Source organism: Acipenser ruthenus, chromosome 40, assembly GCF_902713425.1.
Source record: "Acipenser ruthenus chromosome 40, fAciRut3.2 maternal haplotype, whole genome shotgun sequence".
In the NCBI taxonomy this organism is placed as follows: Eukaryota; Metazoa; Chordata; class Actinopteri; order Acipenseriformes; family Acipenseridae; genus Acipenser; species Acipenser ruthenus.
This window is the reverse complement of record NC_081228.1, coordinates 2,089,979-2,105,505: the sequence shown is the minus strand read 5'-3', so window position 1 is coordinate 2,105,505 and position 15,527 is coordinate 2,089,979. Positions and strand designations below refer to the sequence as shown.

At 42.2% G+C, this 15,527-nt stretch overlaps 1 protein-coding gene across 3 annotated transcripts in view; it reads right to left on the bottom strand.

Annotated features, from left to right (window-relative positions):
• Positions 1 to 1,268: 1,268 nt before the first annotated feature.
• LOC131708043 (ubiquitin-associated and SH3 domain-containing protein B-like) overlaps positions 1,269 to 15,527 on the bottom strand; it is a 41,909-nt gene continuing 27,650 nt past the window's right edge. For all 3 annotated transcript variants that reach the window (XM_059009929.1, XM_059009930.1, XM_059009932.1), the window contains 13 exons: positions 11,573 to 11,626; positions 10,773 to 10,959; positions 10,092 to 10,290; positions 9,403 to 9,572; positions 8,710 to 8,918; positions 8,379 to 8,502; positions 7,631 to 7,751; positions 7,228 to 7,350; positions 6,848 to 6,940; positions 6,275 to 6,419; positions 5,704 to 5,810; positions 5,491 to 5,600; positions 1,269 to 5,234 (listed from right to left, as the gene is read on the bottom strand). In XM_059009929.1, the coding sequence (XP_058865912.1) occupies positions 5,097 to 5,234; positions 5,491 to 5,600; positions 5,704 to 5,810; positions 6,275 to 6,419; positions 6,848 to 6,940; positions 7,228 to 7,350; positions 7,631 to 7,751; positions 8,379 to 8,502; positions 8,710 to 8,918; positions 9,403 to 9,572; positions 10,092 to 10,290; positions 10,773 to 10,959; positions 11,573 to 11,626 (1,780 nt within the window). In that variant the 3' untranslated portion in view covers positions 1,269 to 5,096. The remainder of the gene's footprint in view (positions 5,235 to 5,490; positions 5,601 to 5,703; positions 5,811 to 6,274; positions 6,420 to 6,847; positions 6,941 to 7,227; positions 7,351 to 7,630; positions 7,752 to 8,378; positions 8,503 to 8,709; positions 8,919 to 9,402; positions 9,573 to 10,091; positions 10,291 to 10,772; positions 10,960 to 11,572; positions 11,627 to 15,527) is intronic.

Genomic DNA, 15,527 nt, shown 5'->3' with positions numbered 1-15,527 from the left:
TGCTTCTGGAATGGCAGTCTGCTCCCACGTAGGAGGCTCGATACATTGGATTCTCTTTGGAGTCGGACGGCCTCAGTCATGCCAAAAAAATGACTTTCGCTTTGGAACACCCTAGCCGTCACTCAGCTTGAACACTAACTGCGTTTAGATGGAAACTAATATTTAGAGCAACCGATTTCCTAATCGTGTATCGTACAGGTAATACAGTAATCGATACTCCGAGGGGGGCGGGGGGTGCAATGTCAATGTAAATCAATAACCGATTCATCAATTGATTGTTGCAGCTTTACTAATATTCCCATAGAATTCAGATTACATTCAGATAAATGTAACAAGCATGTGGTATATTAAAAGGTCAGGTTTTAACAAGCATGGTACAGTTAGAGGGACACTTCGCACACTTTCAGTTATTTTAACTGACTTTGAACCCCACTGTCTGAGAACATCTCTACCAACAAAAAACAATGACCTCAAAAAAAGTAGAAACCCATTTGACAGTGGACAGACAGTGACACCTAGTGTTCCACTGGTGCAACAGCACCTTCTGGAAAGAGCAGTGCAGTGACTGCTTGATCGGATGTTAAGCCTCTGAGGATGCTCTGCCAATCAGGTTCCCCATCCTGGTCCTTGAAGACTCAGCCGTATCCAATCAAATGCTAAAGATTGCCAGACCACCCACATACTTCTCTCTGCAGCTGAGGCACAGAAGACAAAGAAACAGGGTGTGTACAATCTGCAGAGAAAGAAGATTGCTGGCCAAGAGTAATATATTCATGGCAGAGTCCATATTAAATCAAGGATGCTCCTTTTTTTTTCCATGAGTAGCAACATAAGTACCATGTCGGTATGTGGGGCCACATTCCAGGGTTTTCTTGAAAGGAAATACACATGCCAGTGGCAAGTGAATCTAAACGTTAAAGGGCTACTACTGTGCAGAATGGGTTTCGAATGCATCAGTATATGTTGTATTGCTATATCACAGGAGTGCTAACCAGTGCTTCCTTATCTCTTATTAGATGAACATCATTTCTTGTCCCCAGATTTATTTTGTATGTTAATTGTGGATATGCAAATACCTTAGATACAATGTTACAGATAAGTTGCCATCAATGAACTCTTTTTGGCTGAACTGAATTTTGGAATACAGCATACGGTCCACAACGTTGGACCCCTGGGATTAGTTTAGTGCATGCCAAGAAACTGAAAATATTTGGCAAATTTGTAAGCAATATTGCAAAAACCAGCTTCTGAATAATACAAAAAAAAGCCATCTTTTTGCCAATAAAACATTTATTTGCAAACATCATTTATAAGCAGTAAATAACTAATCGATCATTTGCAATAAAATAGAATACACATTCTTTAGACATTTTAAATGCATAAAAAAATGAAACAATAATTTAAATACATAAAGCATTTTAGAAGAACATGACTTTATTGAATTTTTTCAAGTAGAGGCCTGCTTTTTCAGTTTGATTTAGTAAGCTTGTTTTTGTTGTTTCTGATCAATGCATGCAAAAATATATTGCGGCGCCCATACGAACCATGTGACCTACAGTTACCATAGCACCAGGCTTCTTAATACAAGGGACAGGACAAAAACAGTAGGGTAGAGCGGATTCGAAGCTACAGCCTATAAGAGCACAGAAAACAACGCCAAAATCAAATCAAAGAAATGTTGTTTTTTTTGCACTCCATACTGAAGTAAACATTAAAAGGATTACTAAATAAAATAAAATAAATAGTTTGTTGGGTTTTTTTTGCACTCCACACGGAGATGAACATTAAAAGGATTACAAAAATGAAATAATTCCACAGATATGACCTGCTGTGCTCATTCATTCTATACACTGTAGGTCATGCGTGTGAAGTTGTGAACCCATGGGATTCTCATTTTCATATCTGGTACTATTCCAAGTTAAAGGAAGTTTTCAGTTTGCTTGTCTTTTCAGGCAGTCCCGGGTGGTTAAAGCATGTCACTGGCTGCACTGCATGCCAATCATTAGGAAAAGCAGCTGGTTGGTTAATGAAGTCGATGAAGGGGTGGGGACAATTACAGAGGAAGTGCATCTGAAAGTAAGGCTTGCAAAACACTTGGTATACACTAGAACTATATATATATATATATATATATATATATATATATATATATATATATATATATAATTTTTCGTTCCACAGCTGTTTTCTCATGCTAAGCAGATCATTTAATTCTGTACGTTTTTCACCAATAACTTCAACTCTCGACCGCAAGATACAAATTTATAAGAATGCAAGTTAAGTAGACCAGTGTTTTTGGCTAGTGCCTTCATTCACTCCAATACATCGTAAAGCACTAGCTGGTCTACTTGTAAGCGTGTCTGAAAAATGACCAGAAGATTTGACTCAGTGTTTAGTTTGGAAGGACAGGAGTTTGTAACTAGGTATAACATTGGAGTGTGATCAATTAAAGAAGGCTAACCTAGGCTTTAAAATTAATTTTCTGACCTTATACTGGCACTAGAAGACTGCAGTGCTTACCAATGATTTACAAGACTCGAATATAAAATCAGGATTTTCTTTCAATCGATTAAAAATGAACAATACTTGTTTTTAAAGAAATGTTTTCCTAAGGATTTTTTTTTTTATAGCCCATTTTGATGAATGAAATCAAGTCAGTCATTTTTATTCTCGTTTCAGATCACTGTTCAACCCACAAGAATGCTTCTGCACACTCTCCTAATAACAGCCCTTCAAAGTTTGGAGAATAGAGCTCTTTTGTATCTATTATTGTCATGTTAAAAAAAAACAAATAACAGCAATTCTCACACTACAGTGCAATGCGCATCTATAGGCTTGTGTGACAAGCCACATATACATTCAGATGACTTTCTCCAAAGTAGTTTAAACTGAGCGGACGCAAATAATGATTCTCTTTTCACATTTTACAACCCCCCCCCCCCCCTCCCCCCCCCACTTTTAGCTTGAATTGGAAGCTGAGAGTTATACCCTTCCCACACTACTTGAATAATGCATCTTGTCATTGCCGTTCACTTTATTCCCAATCACATTTTCATGCATATATATATAGAATATAGAATATAAAAATATAATAATAAATAAAATATTGTCACACTCGTACAATTCTATCGTTGGCTATTCAGTATGACATGCATATTTTGTTTATGCCTGAAGGTTTCAGTTGAAAGGAATCATTAGATCATTAAGTGTGTAGTAAATTACTTCACTAGCACATTTATAGATTTAAATTGAAATAAGCGAGTGTAGTTACCGAGGCATCAAAAGCCGGTAAGACGTCCACTTTTTTTTTTTTCAAACACACTTTCCCTAAACACCGCTCTTTGTTCTTAATCACAGTATGTACAGCTTGTGCATTAAAGGAATATGTTACTGGAAAACATGAATAAAAATACAGAAACAGCTGTTATAAACATGACGGTCGCGCATTACTCCGGTAGTGTGAATAGGGTAGTTATCGGCTGGTTTCACTGACCTGATTAGCAGGAGATAAGATTGTCCAAGAAAAGAAAAAGTGCCGGTCAGGACCTGTGAAACTGACCTTCATCAGACAGAGCGCTGTGCCATTGCACTTTGTGTCTAAAGACACTGAATGCATTTTGAATAAATAAATAAGGCATAAAGCATGTTCTTTCTTAAGCGGATCATTTACAAGCATCAGATTCATTAAATAAAATCAGATCACAGCGTAGTACTTTAAAATAAAGCTGATGGGTGAGTGATATATTTGTAGCTGCTACACAATCTTTGCTAGACCCCAGCTGAATCTTCAATAGAACTCTTCTGCTACTCTCTATTACTTACATTGTACGAATGCAAAATTACTACAGGTAGAAATGAAAGGCAACCAAGTCTTTCAATAAAACCTTTTCTTAGTTCTCTCTAGCATTTGCACAAGATCCTTATTCTTAAAACCAGATGTTTTACAGCACTAGCCCAGTGGTGGTCAATACGTCAAGTAATCCATTTTGGTGTGATCCGCCAGCAATAAAGTGAATAAGTGTACAAAAAGTTTATCAGCCAATCATTATGATGTGGCATTAGGCAAAGAAATATAACAGCGGCAGAACAAAACACAAATGTCACAGGAAATGAGTGAGGCTTCAGTACGTTCTGCATATTAATGATTACTCGTGCAAACCTTAGCATGCTTTTGTTTTGACCATTTTTCTGAACTTTTTAGACTTTACACTGTGAAAATGTAGTCTCAAACATGTATGCAGGACCAAAAACGGCCTCTACTTTTTGCATACCAAATTTTTTGGTAAGCAGTGCACTGGTTTGGATGCCAATGACTTGCATAAAATCCCTTAATTCACAGCGTCCTCTCTCGCTACTGTGCACGCTATACCTCTAGGTCAGAATATTTTATAATGCAATCTGAAGTTTAAAACTATTTTGCATAAAAACTGTCTGAGATCCCCCAAAGGTCTTGTAATCCACCTTTGAACCACGTATTGGCCACCACGGCACCAGCCTTCCTTTGATTGCCGTTTCCAGCCCGCCTACCAATCAAAAACAGCGGCCCCACCCCTGCAGCTATCTCCCAATCAGCATCGGTGAAAGCGCTTAAGTGGGTGGAGTTTAAAGGGCTGTCCAAAAAGTCTTCACAGTGTCTGTAATTAACAGGGCTCTGTAGGAGATTGAAGAAAAGTACTTTTCTCACTTTAAAATGTAGAAGTAACTTTTTTTCTGTTATATAAAAGGGGTGGGGAGCTATGCTTGTATGAAACCGCCTGCAATGTGTATGTAGATCGGGGGCAAACGGATGGCCCACTCTTTCAATGATTGCTCCCGCTTTCTGAAAAGGTGCAGCACCTCTCAGTTAAACTGCATGACAGGCCACTCCATGTTTAGCACATTCTATGACAGGACGACCAGTCTTCAAACCATGTGGACCAGAAAACCAGCTTGGCTTATAGATACATAGAATATAGATTTATATTTATAAATGTAAATGTTGCAGATCTGTCTGTAAATGCACAAATAGGAGGCTTTCTGGAAGATGGAAAGAGAGGGGGGAGGGGGTTTGAAAAGCTCATGCTGAAATGCTGAATCTGTTTGTGTGCGTGTCTCTCTCAGTCCTGCACCAGAGTCTCCCTCCAGTTGAACGTGTGGTTTGGTCCGTGGGTGAGAGGCAGGATAGGGGGGTCCACTAGCTGCCAGACTCCAGTGTCTCCCAGCTCCTCGCTAGCACAGAAACCCAGGTACGGAATCTACAGGGAACACACAGGACTTACTATACAAAGAAAGCAATAATGCACGACAGGGGCTTCATGCATGGTCCAATATCCACACGTGCATGAGAAGTCTGTGTTGAGGCATTTTGAAATAAAAAAAGAAACTATATGAACATTAGATGTTTCGTTGGACTTTACGAAGCAAAAAGTGTTAATTCTACAGGGTGATGCAAAACGTTTGGCCATACTGTACACTTGAGAGCAGCTGTACTGAAGACTAACGCACACAAACCTTCCGAACGACCTGCACAAAGTCCTTGGAGTTCTGAGGGGGCAGTCCCTGAAGCTGCCTAGTACAGGCCTCCAGCGATGAAGCGTGTGCAACAATCAGGATGTTGTTACCTGCAGCAGGAAGAAAGAGGAGATGCTTAGAGACAGACAACTAACTGGCTTCATCATTTTAGCCTTGCTTAAAACCGCGATTCAAAACGTTGGTCTTGCCTACCTTTGCTTTTGCAGTCAAACAGAATTTCCTTGGTAACTTGATAACTTCTACCGATGTATGTTTCGTAGGCTTCGGAAACCGTTAGCTTGCTTACTGGTATATGAGGTCTGTGGGAGAGAGAGACAGAAAAAAAAAATGAAATGAAGTAGATAAGATGGTAGTTTTAAAATTAATAACAATGTATGTTTCAACGCATTTACTACAGAATTAAAGTCTGAGATTAAACATTCCCACTATTTTTTAGGGGAAAATCGAAAATCGCAAAGTGCTTTTTTTGTTATGGTTCCCTTTCGTGATGCTTGCAGTCACTCTGAGTGGTTCTTCTTGCAAACATGTTGATAAGTCTGCTTTAAAGCTCTTTGACTAAATTCAGGAGCTGCTCATCAGCTCATCATAAAAAATGAAAGGGTACAGTGAAACTTCAGAAAATTCAATTTGAAGCTACTCTGAACTTTCTAGTTGCTGATTTCCAAACCGAACAACTATATATTTTTAAAACCTTTATTTTGATAATTCTTTTAAAAGGATGTGCACGCCACACGGACTCCTGCATGCCAGGAAGGGACCCCACCTGTATGTTGTATCCACACTGAAGTTGGCAGCAGCGAGATCTGCCACAGAGATCCAGGCTGGCAGAGTGTTCCCAGAGACCCACTTGGTCCACTCAAACAAGCCCGGCTCCACCCGGATTTTCAGACTGTTCTCCTGCTGCAAACCTGCAAGAGGCAGAGCCATCAGACATGGGAGAGCCTGCTCTGCCTGGATAATCACAAGCTGCAAGTACTACAAGCTGTTGTACTCTTGGCAGATAAGGGATAACTGTAATGAATGCGTCCCTTTAAGAATCCTCCTTCATGTTTGCAGCTTTCTGGATCGAGATTTAAGACTGCATTAGCTGGGACTTTAATGTTTTGCAAGAGGAGCTCTTTATTGGCTAGAAGCGTGTTTTTGCTTATGTCTAAGAATAGGGTGTGAGGGAGAGAGCAGTTCAGTCTCCATGCCTCTAGCCTGCCCTGGACCGGATCAATGTCTTTGTCAGTGCAAAGTCCACATGTACAAACCCGGGGAACTCACCAGGAACTGTAGCACTGTATACAAGACCAATAAACTAGCAGACTCTTCTGAAACAAATCCGGCGTCATACCTCTCAGAATGTTATGTGCAGTTTGGACGCAGCGCAATGACGGGGAACAGTACACATATTCAATTACAGTGTTGCTCTCCAACAGCGCCTCTCCTGAAATGCAAGAACAAAACAACAGGTTTGAAAACCAGCGCAATACAGTGACAAATGTATTTCCCTGGTTTCAAAAGTAGTGTAGCTACTGATTGGAATAATTTTGTCTTGCATCCTCAAAGTACTTGTCAGAGGTTGTTACAAAAAAATCTAGATTCTAATACGCTGAAGAAGAGTGATTACACGTTTGATTTGCTGGGCTGTGGTGCATTAGAATAAAACTGCAGGAAGCATGGGTTGGACTCCCGTTCTGTGCCCAGTTTGCTAATCCTACCCACGCCACTCACCCACAAGTCGGGCCTGCGTGGAGCCGAACACTGTGATTGGGGCGTCTTTATCGTAATCCCGGAACCCACCACTCCTCTGAGGCAGACTGGCAGGCATGTTCAAGTTTGAGCGAACATATCGACCTGGAGAACAAAACACACCAGGGGAGGTGGGGAAGTATATTAGCGTGGTGCGCCAAAGCCCGTAGGTGAAGCATTGTGCACTGAAGCCTGCGCAACACTAATATGCTACCCCAGTGCTCCCATTATCAACTCTGAGGAGTCTTTTCAGGAGCATACTCATACAGAACACACGATAGGCTATGAAAACGGATAGAAGGTAGAAATGGCTACCGAAGTCCTGTGTTTCCACAATAGAAGCTTCAGCAGCGAATCATGTAAAGCAACACAGCACAGAATTCACCTTTGACATCAAAGCACTGCGAGAGCCAGTGCTTCCCAAACACCACGTCCATGCGCTCGCCATGGCGACAGACGAACAGGCCGCGCTTCACCGAGCGGGGAGTGGAATTTACTTGCAGCACCTAGCCCAGAGAGAGAGAGAGAGAGAGAGAGAGAGAGAGAGAGAGAGAGAGAGAGAGAGAGAGAGAGAAGGAATAGCATTGGAAAACATACATGTTGTCTTTGATTTGCTTTATTGGTTACAACAGGATTCGCAATTTTGCTATGTAAATTGTACACCAAAATACAACAAGTTACAAGAGGATACTAATCTATCTGGTGAAGATCCAGTTTTTGGAAAGGCTTGCAATACATTTAAATAAACACAAGGGGAAGTAACGAGCCACAAACTCACACAGCAACATCACATGTTTATAGCAGACAGATTTTCCAGGCCCAGCCAAATCAGAGTGCAGTCTGGAGATGTGTTTTTAACCAGACAAACAGGTATTTACTATTTGTATCGAATACGAAACACATGGTTCATTCATTGCTGCCAATGACTAAATGGTAAGTTCTCGTTTTCCACTTTCAAAGAAGACACCAATTTTAAGTTCAACCACAGATAATCCTATGTTGTACAAATAAACATTGTGATTAGAACCAGGTAGCAACACTCACCAACAATCTTAAGAGTCAAGTACCCAAGCCATGGAGCCCCCCCCCCCTTTAAATAACCCTGCCTGGCTGCTCTACGGCCAGTCTAGTACCTGCATGGGCTGGCAGATGACACTGAGGGTGGGGGACTCTCCTGGACCATGCTCCTCCTGCAGCCTGCCATCAAGGGCTCCATCGCACCCCCTCGGGGAGGCTGCGTTCTGGAAGGAGTGGGACCTGGAGAGAGGTAGGGTTATTATTCTTTTAGTAGTTCCATTAATACATGTGGCCAGTCACCCTGCGGATGAACGGTGCCTCGCCGATGGTTCTCCTAGGCAAGATCTGAAACTCAGCACAGCACTTGCAGGCAATATTCCCATTTTAAAAACCCCTCAGGCTGGAAAATGGGGTTCAACCTGCTCCAAAGCCAACGAAGGTCCTTACCCGTGGAAGACCCAGGTGTCACACTCATCGGCCCTCATGATGTAGTTCTCAGGGAGCAGCCCGGTGCAGCCTGTGGTCAGGGACGTGCCATAGATCCAGCCCTCGCTCGTGCTGGTCTGCTCCATCACACACATGAAGATGAAGTCTCCCGGGACCAGCTCCAGCTCATCATCATTCTGAGGGGCGTAGGGGTACATCACCCGCAGGGTCTGGAGGAGGGGGGTGGGGTGGGGGCACAGTCTCGGAGTTAGAGAGCTACATCAGGACTGATCTAGAAAAGCGTTTTACTGCTAGAAACGGGAAGATAAAACTAGCTGAGTGCTGCAAATCTAATGCATAAGAACTAATGTGTCTTTGAAGAACAGGGCCAGATGTTTCAATGACACAAAACTAACAATAAACAGCAAGTTCATTTATAGGAGCGCTAAGCAAGGTTTTCGAATGTGTTTTCTAACCTCTTGTTAGCTGCATAAACATTATCACTGGTCTCCAATTTGAATTCAAGAAGTATTTTAAAAGCAAGGCTGTTGATGAACTGCTGCATCCTGCTACCTTTCATCAGTTGGTCACAAGGTCGGATTGTAGTTCACATGAAATCACTGGGTACTGGGAAGCAGTAGAAACTGTCAGGATACTGTCTGGAGGTCAGTGGACAGTTCTCTGTCTCGTCTACGCTGAGCTCAAACGTGTCACCTCGTGATTGGCGAAGCGAATGTCCCTGGAGAAGAGCACTGCCACCCAGTCGCAGCCCAGATTGATGTCAATGCCTTTGGCCAGCTTCTCCAGGGCAGCCAGGTGGTTAGCTTGGAACTGATAAGCCAGGGTGACGTGCAGCTGCTTCTTGTGGGGCTCCACGCGCACGTCTGCAGAGGAGGGAACCCAGGTCAGCAACAGCAAGCGCAGGCTTCACTATGTACAAGGGTGCAGAACCTTTACCATTCGCATTCTCCCATCCTCCCTTCTGCGGAGTTCAGACTAGCTCCCACTGGTTGTCATGTGATGCTGTTCCCTATCCACATAACGTCAGCTCATCACGTTTTGAAAACGTGACTGTGAATTAAGTGAATGACAATGCGTGTTGAGCGCACATTCATTTAGGGAATGGACTGGACATTACCCAACTCTTTACAGCAAAACCTATAACTCTTAGTGCTATATTTAGAAATACAAAATTCAATTTAATGACAAACGTTTCAGCAACTAGAAGTCTTTCTGAACCCCAGTCACTGAAGACATTGAGAAAGTCAGCTAGTCGAAACGGTTGTCATTGAACTTATTGGGTAACTTCTAATATTTCAATAAAACGGATAAACCAAACGTATAGACCCTAGAAGTGTGAGCCACCCCCTCTCCTTCCTGATCCGAAGCCCAGAGCGCCTCACCTGCTTTGCTGGCTGCTTCCGTGGCGAAGTCGGCTGCGAATGTCTTCAGCACCTCTGCGCACTGCTCCTCCACGAAGAGGCCGATGAAGTTGGAGGATGTGTAGAGCTCCAGAGGCAGGGGGATGGGGAAGCGAGTCCTCCACTGGGTTACTGTGGTGAGCAGGGCCTCACACAGAGCCTCCACTTTGCTGTCAGCACACTGCGGAGAAGAAGAGGAAAAACCTGTCAGCCGACTGCGGACTACTGCTGCAGAGCTGACAGGATATAAAACCACGATGCTTACTGGGAAAAGAGATTACAGCCGTAGCATACGCCATTTTTAAAGGAAACCTTTCAGTATTACATTTGATTGTGCTTGCACATTCATTTAGGTAATGGACAGGGTATTACGCAACTCTTTACAGAGAAAACGGCATCATCCAAGCACCTCTGTCATTCAGAAACATTAAGGAAATATTTCATTGCTATTAAGCAATGCATGTCAATTGATATTACATTTAATTGTGCTCGCACATTCATTTAGGTGATCGGCAAATCACTTCAGTGATCTTAAGCAGCAAATTAAAATACGGAAATGGTTCAATAAGGAAGACAAATGTGTATCGCACTAATAAGAAAGTAAGAACACGTCTATGGTTATGTTTGCACCGTTAATGCTTTAAAAAGGCTCTGTCCGCTCACCATGAAGAACTGGCAGAGAGTGATATGAGGAAAGATGTTGTGCGCCTTGTTCTTGCCGCAGGACATGCGCGACTGCTGCCAGAACTCGGAGAGCTTGTGCGCGAGCGGGCCGCTGGGCCGCAGATACAAAACATACTCCCTGGGGAGGGGGTCGTCCAGGAAGGGGTCATCGATGTGAGAGAAGAGCCTGCAATGACACACACACACACACACACACTGGGGTCAGCTCCCACAGCGCACAACGGAATGACCGTGTGACACGGGGTCCTGGGAAACAATAAAAGAACCATGGCTTCATTTAATCAGTTGCATAGTGTGGTGCAGACAGTCAACAGGGAGCGGTCACCCATTTTAACACTTGTCGTCAAAGTTTCTTTTAGTGTTTCTAAATTCAGCATTATTGAGTGTTTAATAGTTCTGGGTGGCATACTGGTTACATACACTCTCTACCCCCTCCCACTTCATATCATCTACATTTACCTAACCTTTTAACTTCTTACCTGTTCAATATCCTGTTCCTTAGGATTCTCTACTGCTGTTTCTGCAGAGGTCATTATTTGCCATGCTTAGGGGAAGTAAGGGGGGGGGAAGCATATAAGTGCTGCACACTGCAGCCTGTGCAACACAGATAAGCTTCCCCACAATTAGGCTTGAGGAGATGCAGTTTCTCACGGGACGGTAAGTAAGCATGGTAAACAAAGACAAGACAACCACCAAGGGTTATACCAGTGTAACAGGACACACATCAACTAAATGTAGACGGTTTACTATGATAAGCATCCCTTTGAGTTCATACCAACCAATCACAAGCTGCCTGCACACTCCTTCCTCCGGTAGACACAAGAGCTTTCTGCCTGCAGGGGAACAGAGAGAAAAGACAGGGCCTGTCAGTGGATTTGCATCCTGCTTTACATAAACAAAGCTAAATCAATGGTGTTTGTGAAAGCGTTTCACACTGTGCCAAATGTGTCGAGTCACAGCCCCCCTGGACAACGACTTCGTTCGAAAAGGATCTACCAACAGCGGGTAACAAAAAACTAAAATAATCGAATAAAATGACTGCATTCTTTATTTTAACCCCAATATTCTGTTTCAGTAATGAAAACACCAGTAAGGTATCATTTACAGTTTGGCCATGTTGCCAATAAGTTGTACTTCATTGAGTAGTTCAGTTCAGTGTGATGTTTGTTCGTAATAAAATTGCATTCTCAAAATAATACTCATGTATTCCTGAGTCACTCGGCCTACCCAAAAGAGTAAAACAGTTACCCTAGCAACAGCCAGCACTGAGCACGCATTCTGGTTGGCTGATAATTATGATAAGCCTCTTGATAATCGGTCCCACAATTTTACAGTCAGGGAGCAGAGAAAATAAGCTTCAAGGATGACTAGTGATGTGGAAAGCAAATCTGAAGCAGGTTTGACAAGTTCTCCAAGATCAGTACTGTTAACCATTCACGATTTCCAGTTCATGGACGTCTCTAAATCCTGAAGCCATTTTCTTTTGATAGAAATCTAGCTTCACACAGACTAATACCGTATAAAACAAAAGCATTGCAGTTATGCATCTAGAACTTCAAAATATGTACCGTAGTAATCGAATAAAACATAGTTCTAGAATTAGACAGCTCTCATGTGCTATGAAGAATTAGGAAACCATAACTTACATTCTTAAATAACTTGTTGGAATAAACATCCATGCAATGTTGCTCCATACTCAGTTTTCATTTCTCTGTAAATCTGCCTTGCCCTAAGCTTTGTGTTTGTCTGGAGAATCCTATGTGCCGGCACTGACGAAGCCTTCCTCACTCATGTGAGAATGGGACAACCTTTCAACTCTGGCGGCCCACCTACTCTCGCAGTCTGAATGTACTCTTTGAGGGAAGATGGGGGTGGAAATGTGCAGTGGCTAAAGTTTCATCTGCTTAAAATTCAATTACAGGTTTAGGAGAGCTGTAAGGGGAAGCACTCCTGGCCCCCGCCTGTAGCCAGTGCCAGGGCCCCTTACCTTCTGAAGCACATTAAGCTCAGGTTTCATCCTGGTATTGATTTGTAATGCACTGCAAGCAGCAGATTGTCTGAGTTTAGCTGACCGTGAACAAGCCATTAGCGCTGATCTCCGCGAGGAGTAACAATTCGGTTTCCAGTTCCAGCGGATGACCCTCGCAGTAGAAAGGACAGACAGGAAGCTCAAAAGGATGGCTTCACTATTTATACATGACTAATACGTCTGAAGACTGCAATCAAATGCAGCGTTAGTGGCCTCCTTCTTGAAAAGAGCTTCTGTGGGATTGAACTCAAGGGCATGTCTGGTTTCTTATGACTTCACTAGAAGGACTGGATGGCATGATGCAATGACAGGATATGAAAGCATTGCAATTCCACAGTAAGACTGCTCTCAAGGCCATTTGTAACATTGTTGGTTCATTGGAATCAAGTTGGGTTGCAAAAGCTTGGTGGGCAGATATGTAATGTTCTGCAATATTCGACTAGTAAGAAGATTAGAGAGGTCAGATTTTTACTTCCCTTTAAATTAAAATTACAACCTCAAAATGAGGTACTTTAAGAAATTTAGTTAAGTCATAGTTGGTCATAAGCACTGACCCCTTTTCCAGCTGTTTCTGTCATTTACTTTATCGTCTTTGTTGAGAAGATTGATCATTGTGTACAAATCCAACAGAAATATAAACACTGGATAATCCATGATTATAGGTTAAGTCACAGCAAGACAAACACAGACTTCTGTCAATGAGCAGCTCACTCCTTGTCACCTGGAAGCATTATTTTTAAGTATTTCCCCTTTCTTCCCTACCAGGATTACAGCCCCAGATTTCACAGACGCGTCCCACAATCCTCAGCGCACACCTCGGCCTGCGTCACCGATGAGGCAGGACGACCAGCTGGATATAGAGCTCCGGAACTCCAGAGTAATCTCCTTGCTCAGGGAGCGAAGGCCCTCCGAGATCCAGCGCTGGCTTCAAATACCCATTAATCACTTTCCACATCGCCAGGGCAGACCCTGCAGCCAATTACCACCGAACTGACAGGTTTTCACAGGGAGCTGGCAGCAGATTGATTGGTAATGGCAAATAAATCACTGCGAGGCGGGCTCCACAGAGCCGGTAGAATGGGAGGGATTAGACAATGCTGTCAAGAACCAAGCAGCTCCTCCTTGACTTTCAATGCAATTATAGCAAGCTGGTTGGTTTGCTGTAGCCCTAAGGACCCCATTTTAATATCTGGGCCCGAACGAAGAATTGTCTGTATGTATATATTGTTTGTATGTTATAAACTGCTACTGCAGTTTATAACATGCTCTATAATACCTTAAAACTATATGTCACTAAATATATGAGGCAAGTTGCACTGTAAATTTAGTTCTATAAGAAAAGCATGGGGACAGCTAAACACAGTTCCTTCGTTTTTTTCTTTGCTAAATATCCTGTAACATAACATCTTAATAACCAATCATTTGAGAAGAGAACTGCACTAAAATGCAACAGAAGATTATTTAACTACACTGTGGCCCTTACTGACTTGCACACCCTGGTTCTTTGAAGGGTGATAGGACATCCCTTGTGCAGTAACCTGAGGGTTTTGGTTTCCTGGATGCTGCAAAACTACATGCACAGATACTGTATTTGCAGGGGAAAAAGGGCCATTGTATTTGCAAACGGAACCGAAGACACTTCGTCATATACAGGTTAACCACACCGTGCTTACAATGACAATACAACGACATGATAGGGAAAACTGTTGTGCTATTACATTGAACAACTCTGGAATGTTAAAGCTTGGTTAAAAAACAAAACAAAAAAAACAACAAGACTTACCTGAGAAAATTAAAAGATTGGTACCCCCAAATAAAATAGTTTTACATTTCTCCAAACATTTCAAGTTTATAAAATTGATTAATAGGTCTGTGCCCGTCAGGACTTTGCAAACCTTTCCGACAGGAGACGTGAGGCGTATTACAGTATTCTGTGCTTCATCGGATTTCAACCTCTATTACACATTTACAAGGGTGAAGTCGCCTGACTACAGTGTTACTGATGTGCAGATATTTGATGGAAATAGTTTAAGGAGAGCAGCTACCGTGTAGAAATTACTCTGGTGTACCAATTGCACTTTGTGTTTGAGAGCTCTATTGAGGCCACTTTAAAGCTTCAGAGTTTTATAAAGGTCACCAGATAATACAAAGGGAATCTAAACAAGATGAATACAAGTCAATATATACAGAGTGTTATTTCAGATCTACATGCCACGCTGCGTTTAAGTTTTTCCGATTTGTTATAAAATTTCTATTTTTCCTTTCAGGCACAAAATAATACCAAAGCCGATTTGGAAAAAAATCTTTGAAAATAGCCCAAAGAAATTTGGAAGATTGTAATGTGACTCAGCTAGGAAAAATGGTTTATGCCAGTGGTCGAATTGTTGTAATTTTTCCATGATTACAATACAAGACGTACTGGAATGTCCATGAGAGCGACTTAAGCCAAGAAGCACAGGAAAAAGCTGTATGTGGTTTTCTTTTAAGTTCAAGTTGGTTAACATGTCTGTACGCCTTCATGGCGTTTCTAAACCTCTCACAAAAAACAACAACACATCACATCACGTCTCCACCCACACAACAGAAGGCCAAGAAGTCAAAAAACTTACAGCGAGCCTTATTTTGTAGAAAGTGCAACGGCAATTTTTCAAATCATTTTCGAACGAAGAATATTTTTGTTATTTAAGTCACATTGAACCTTTTTG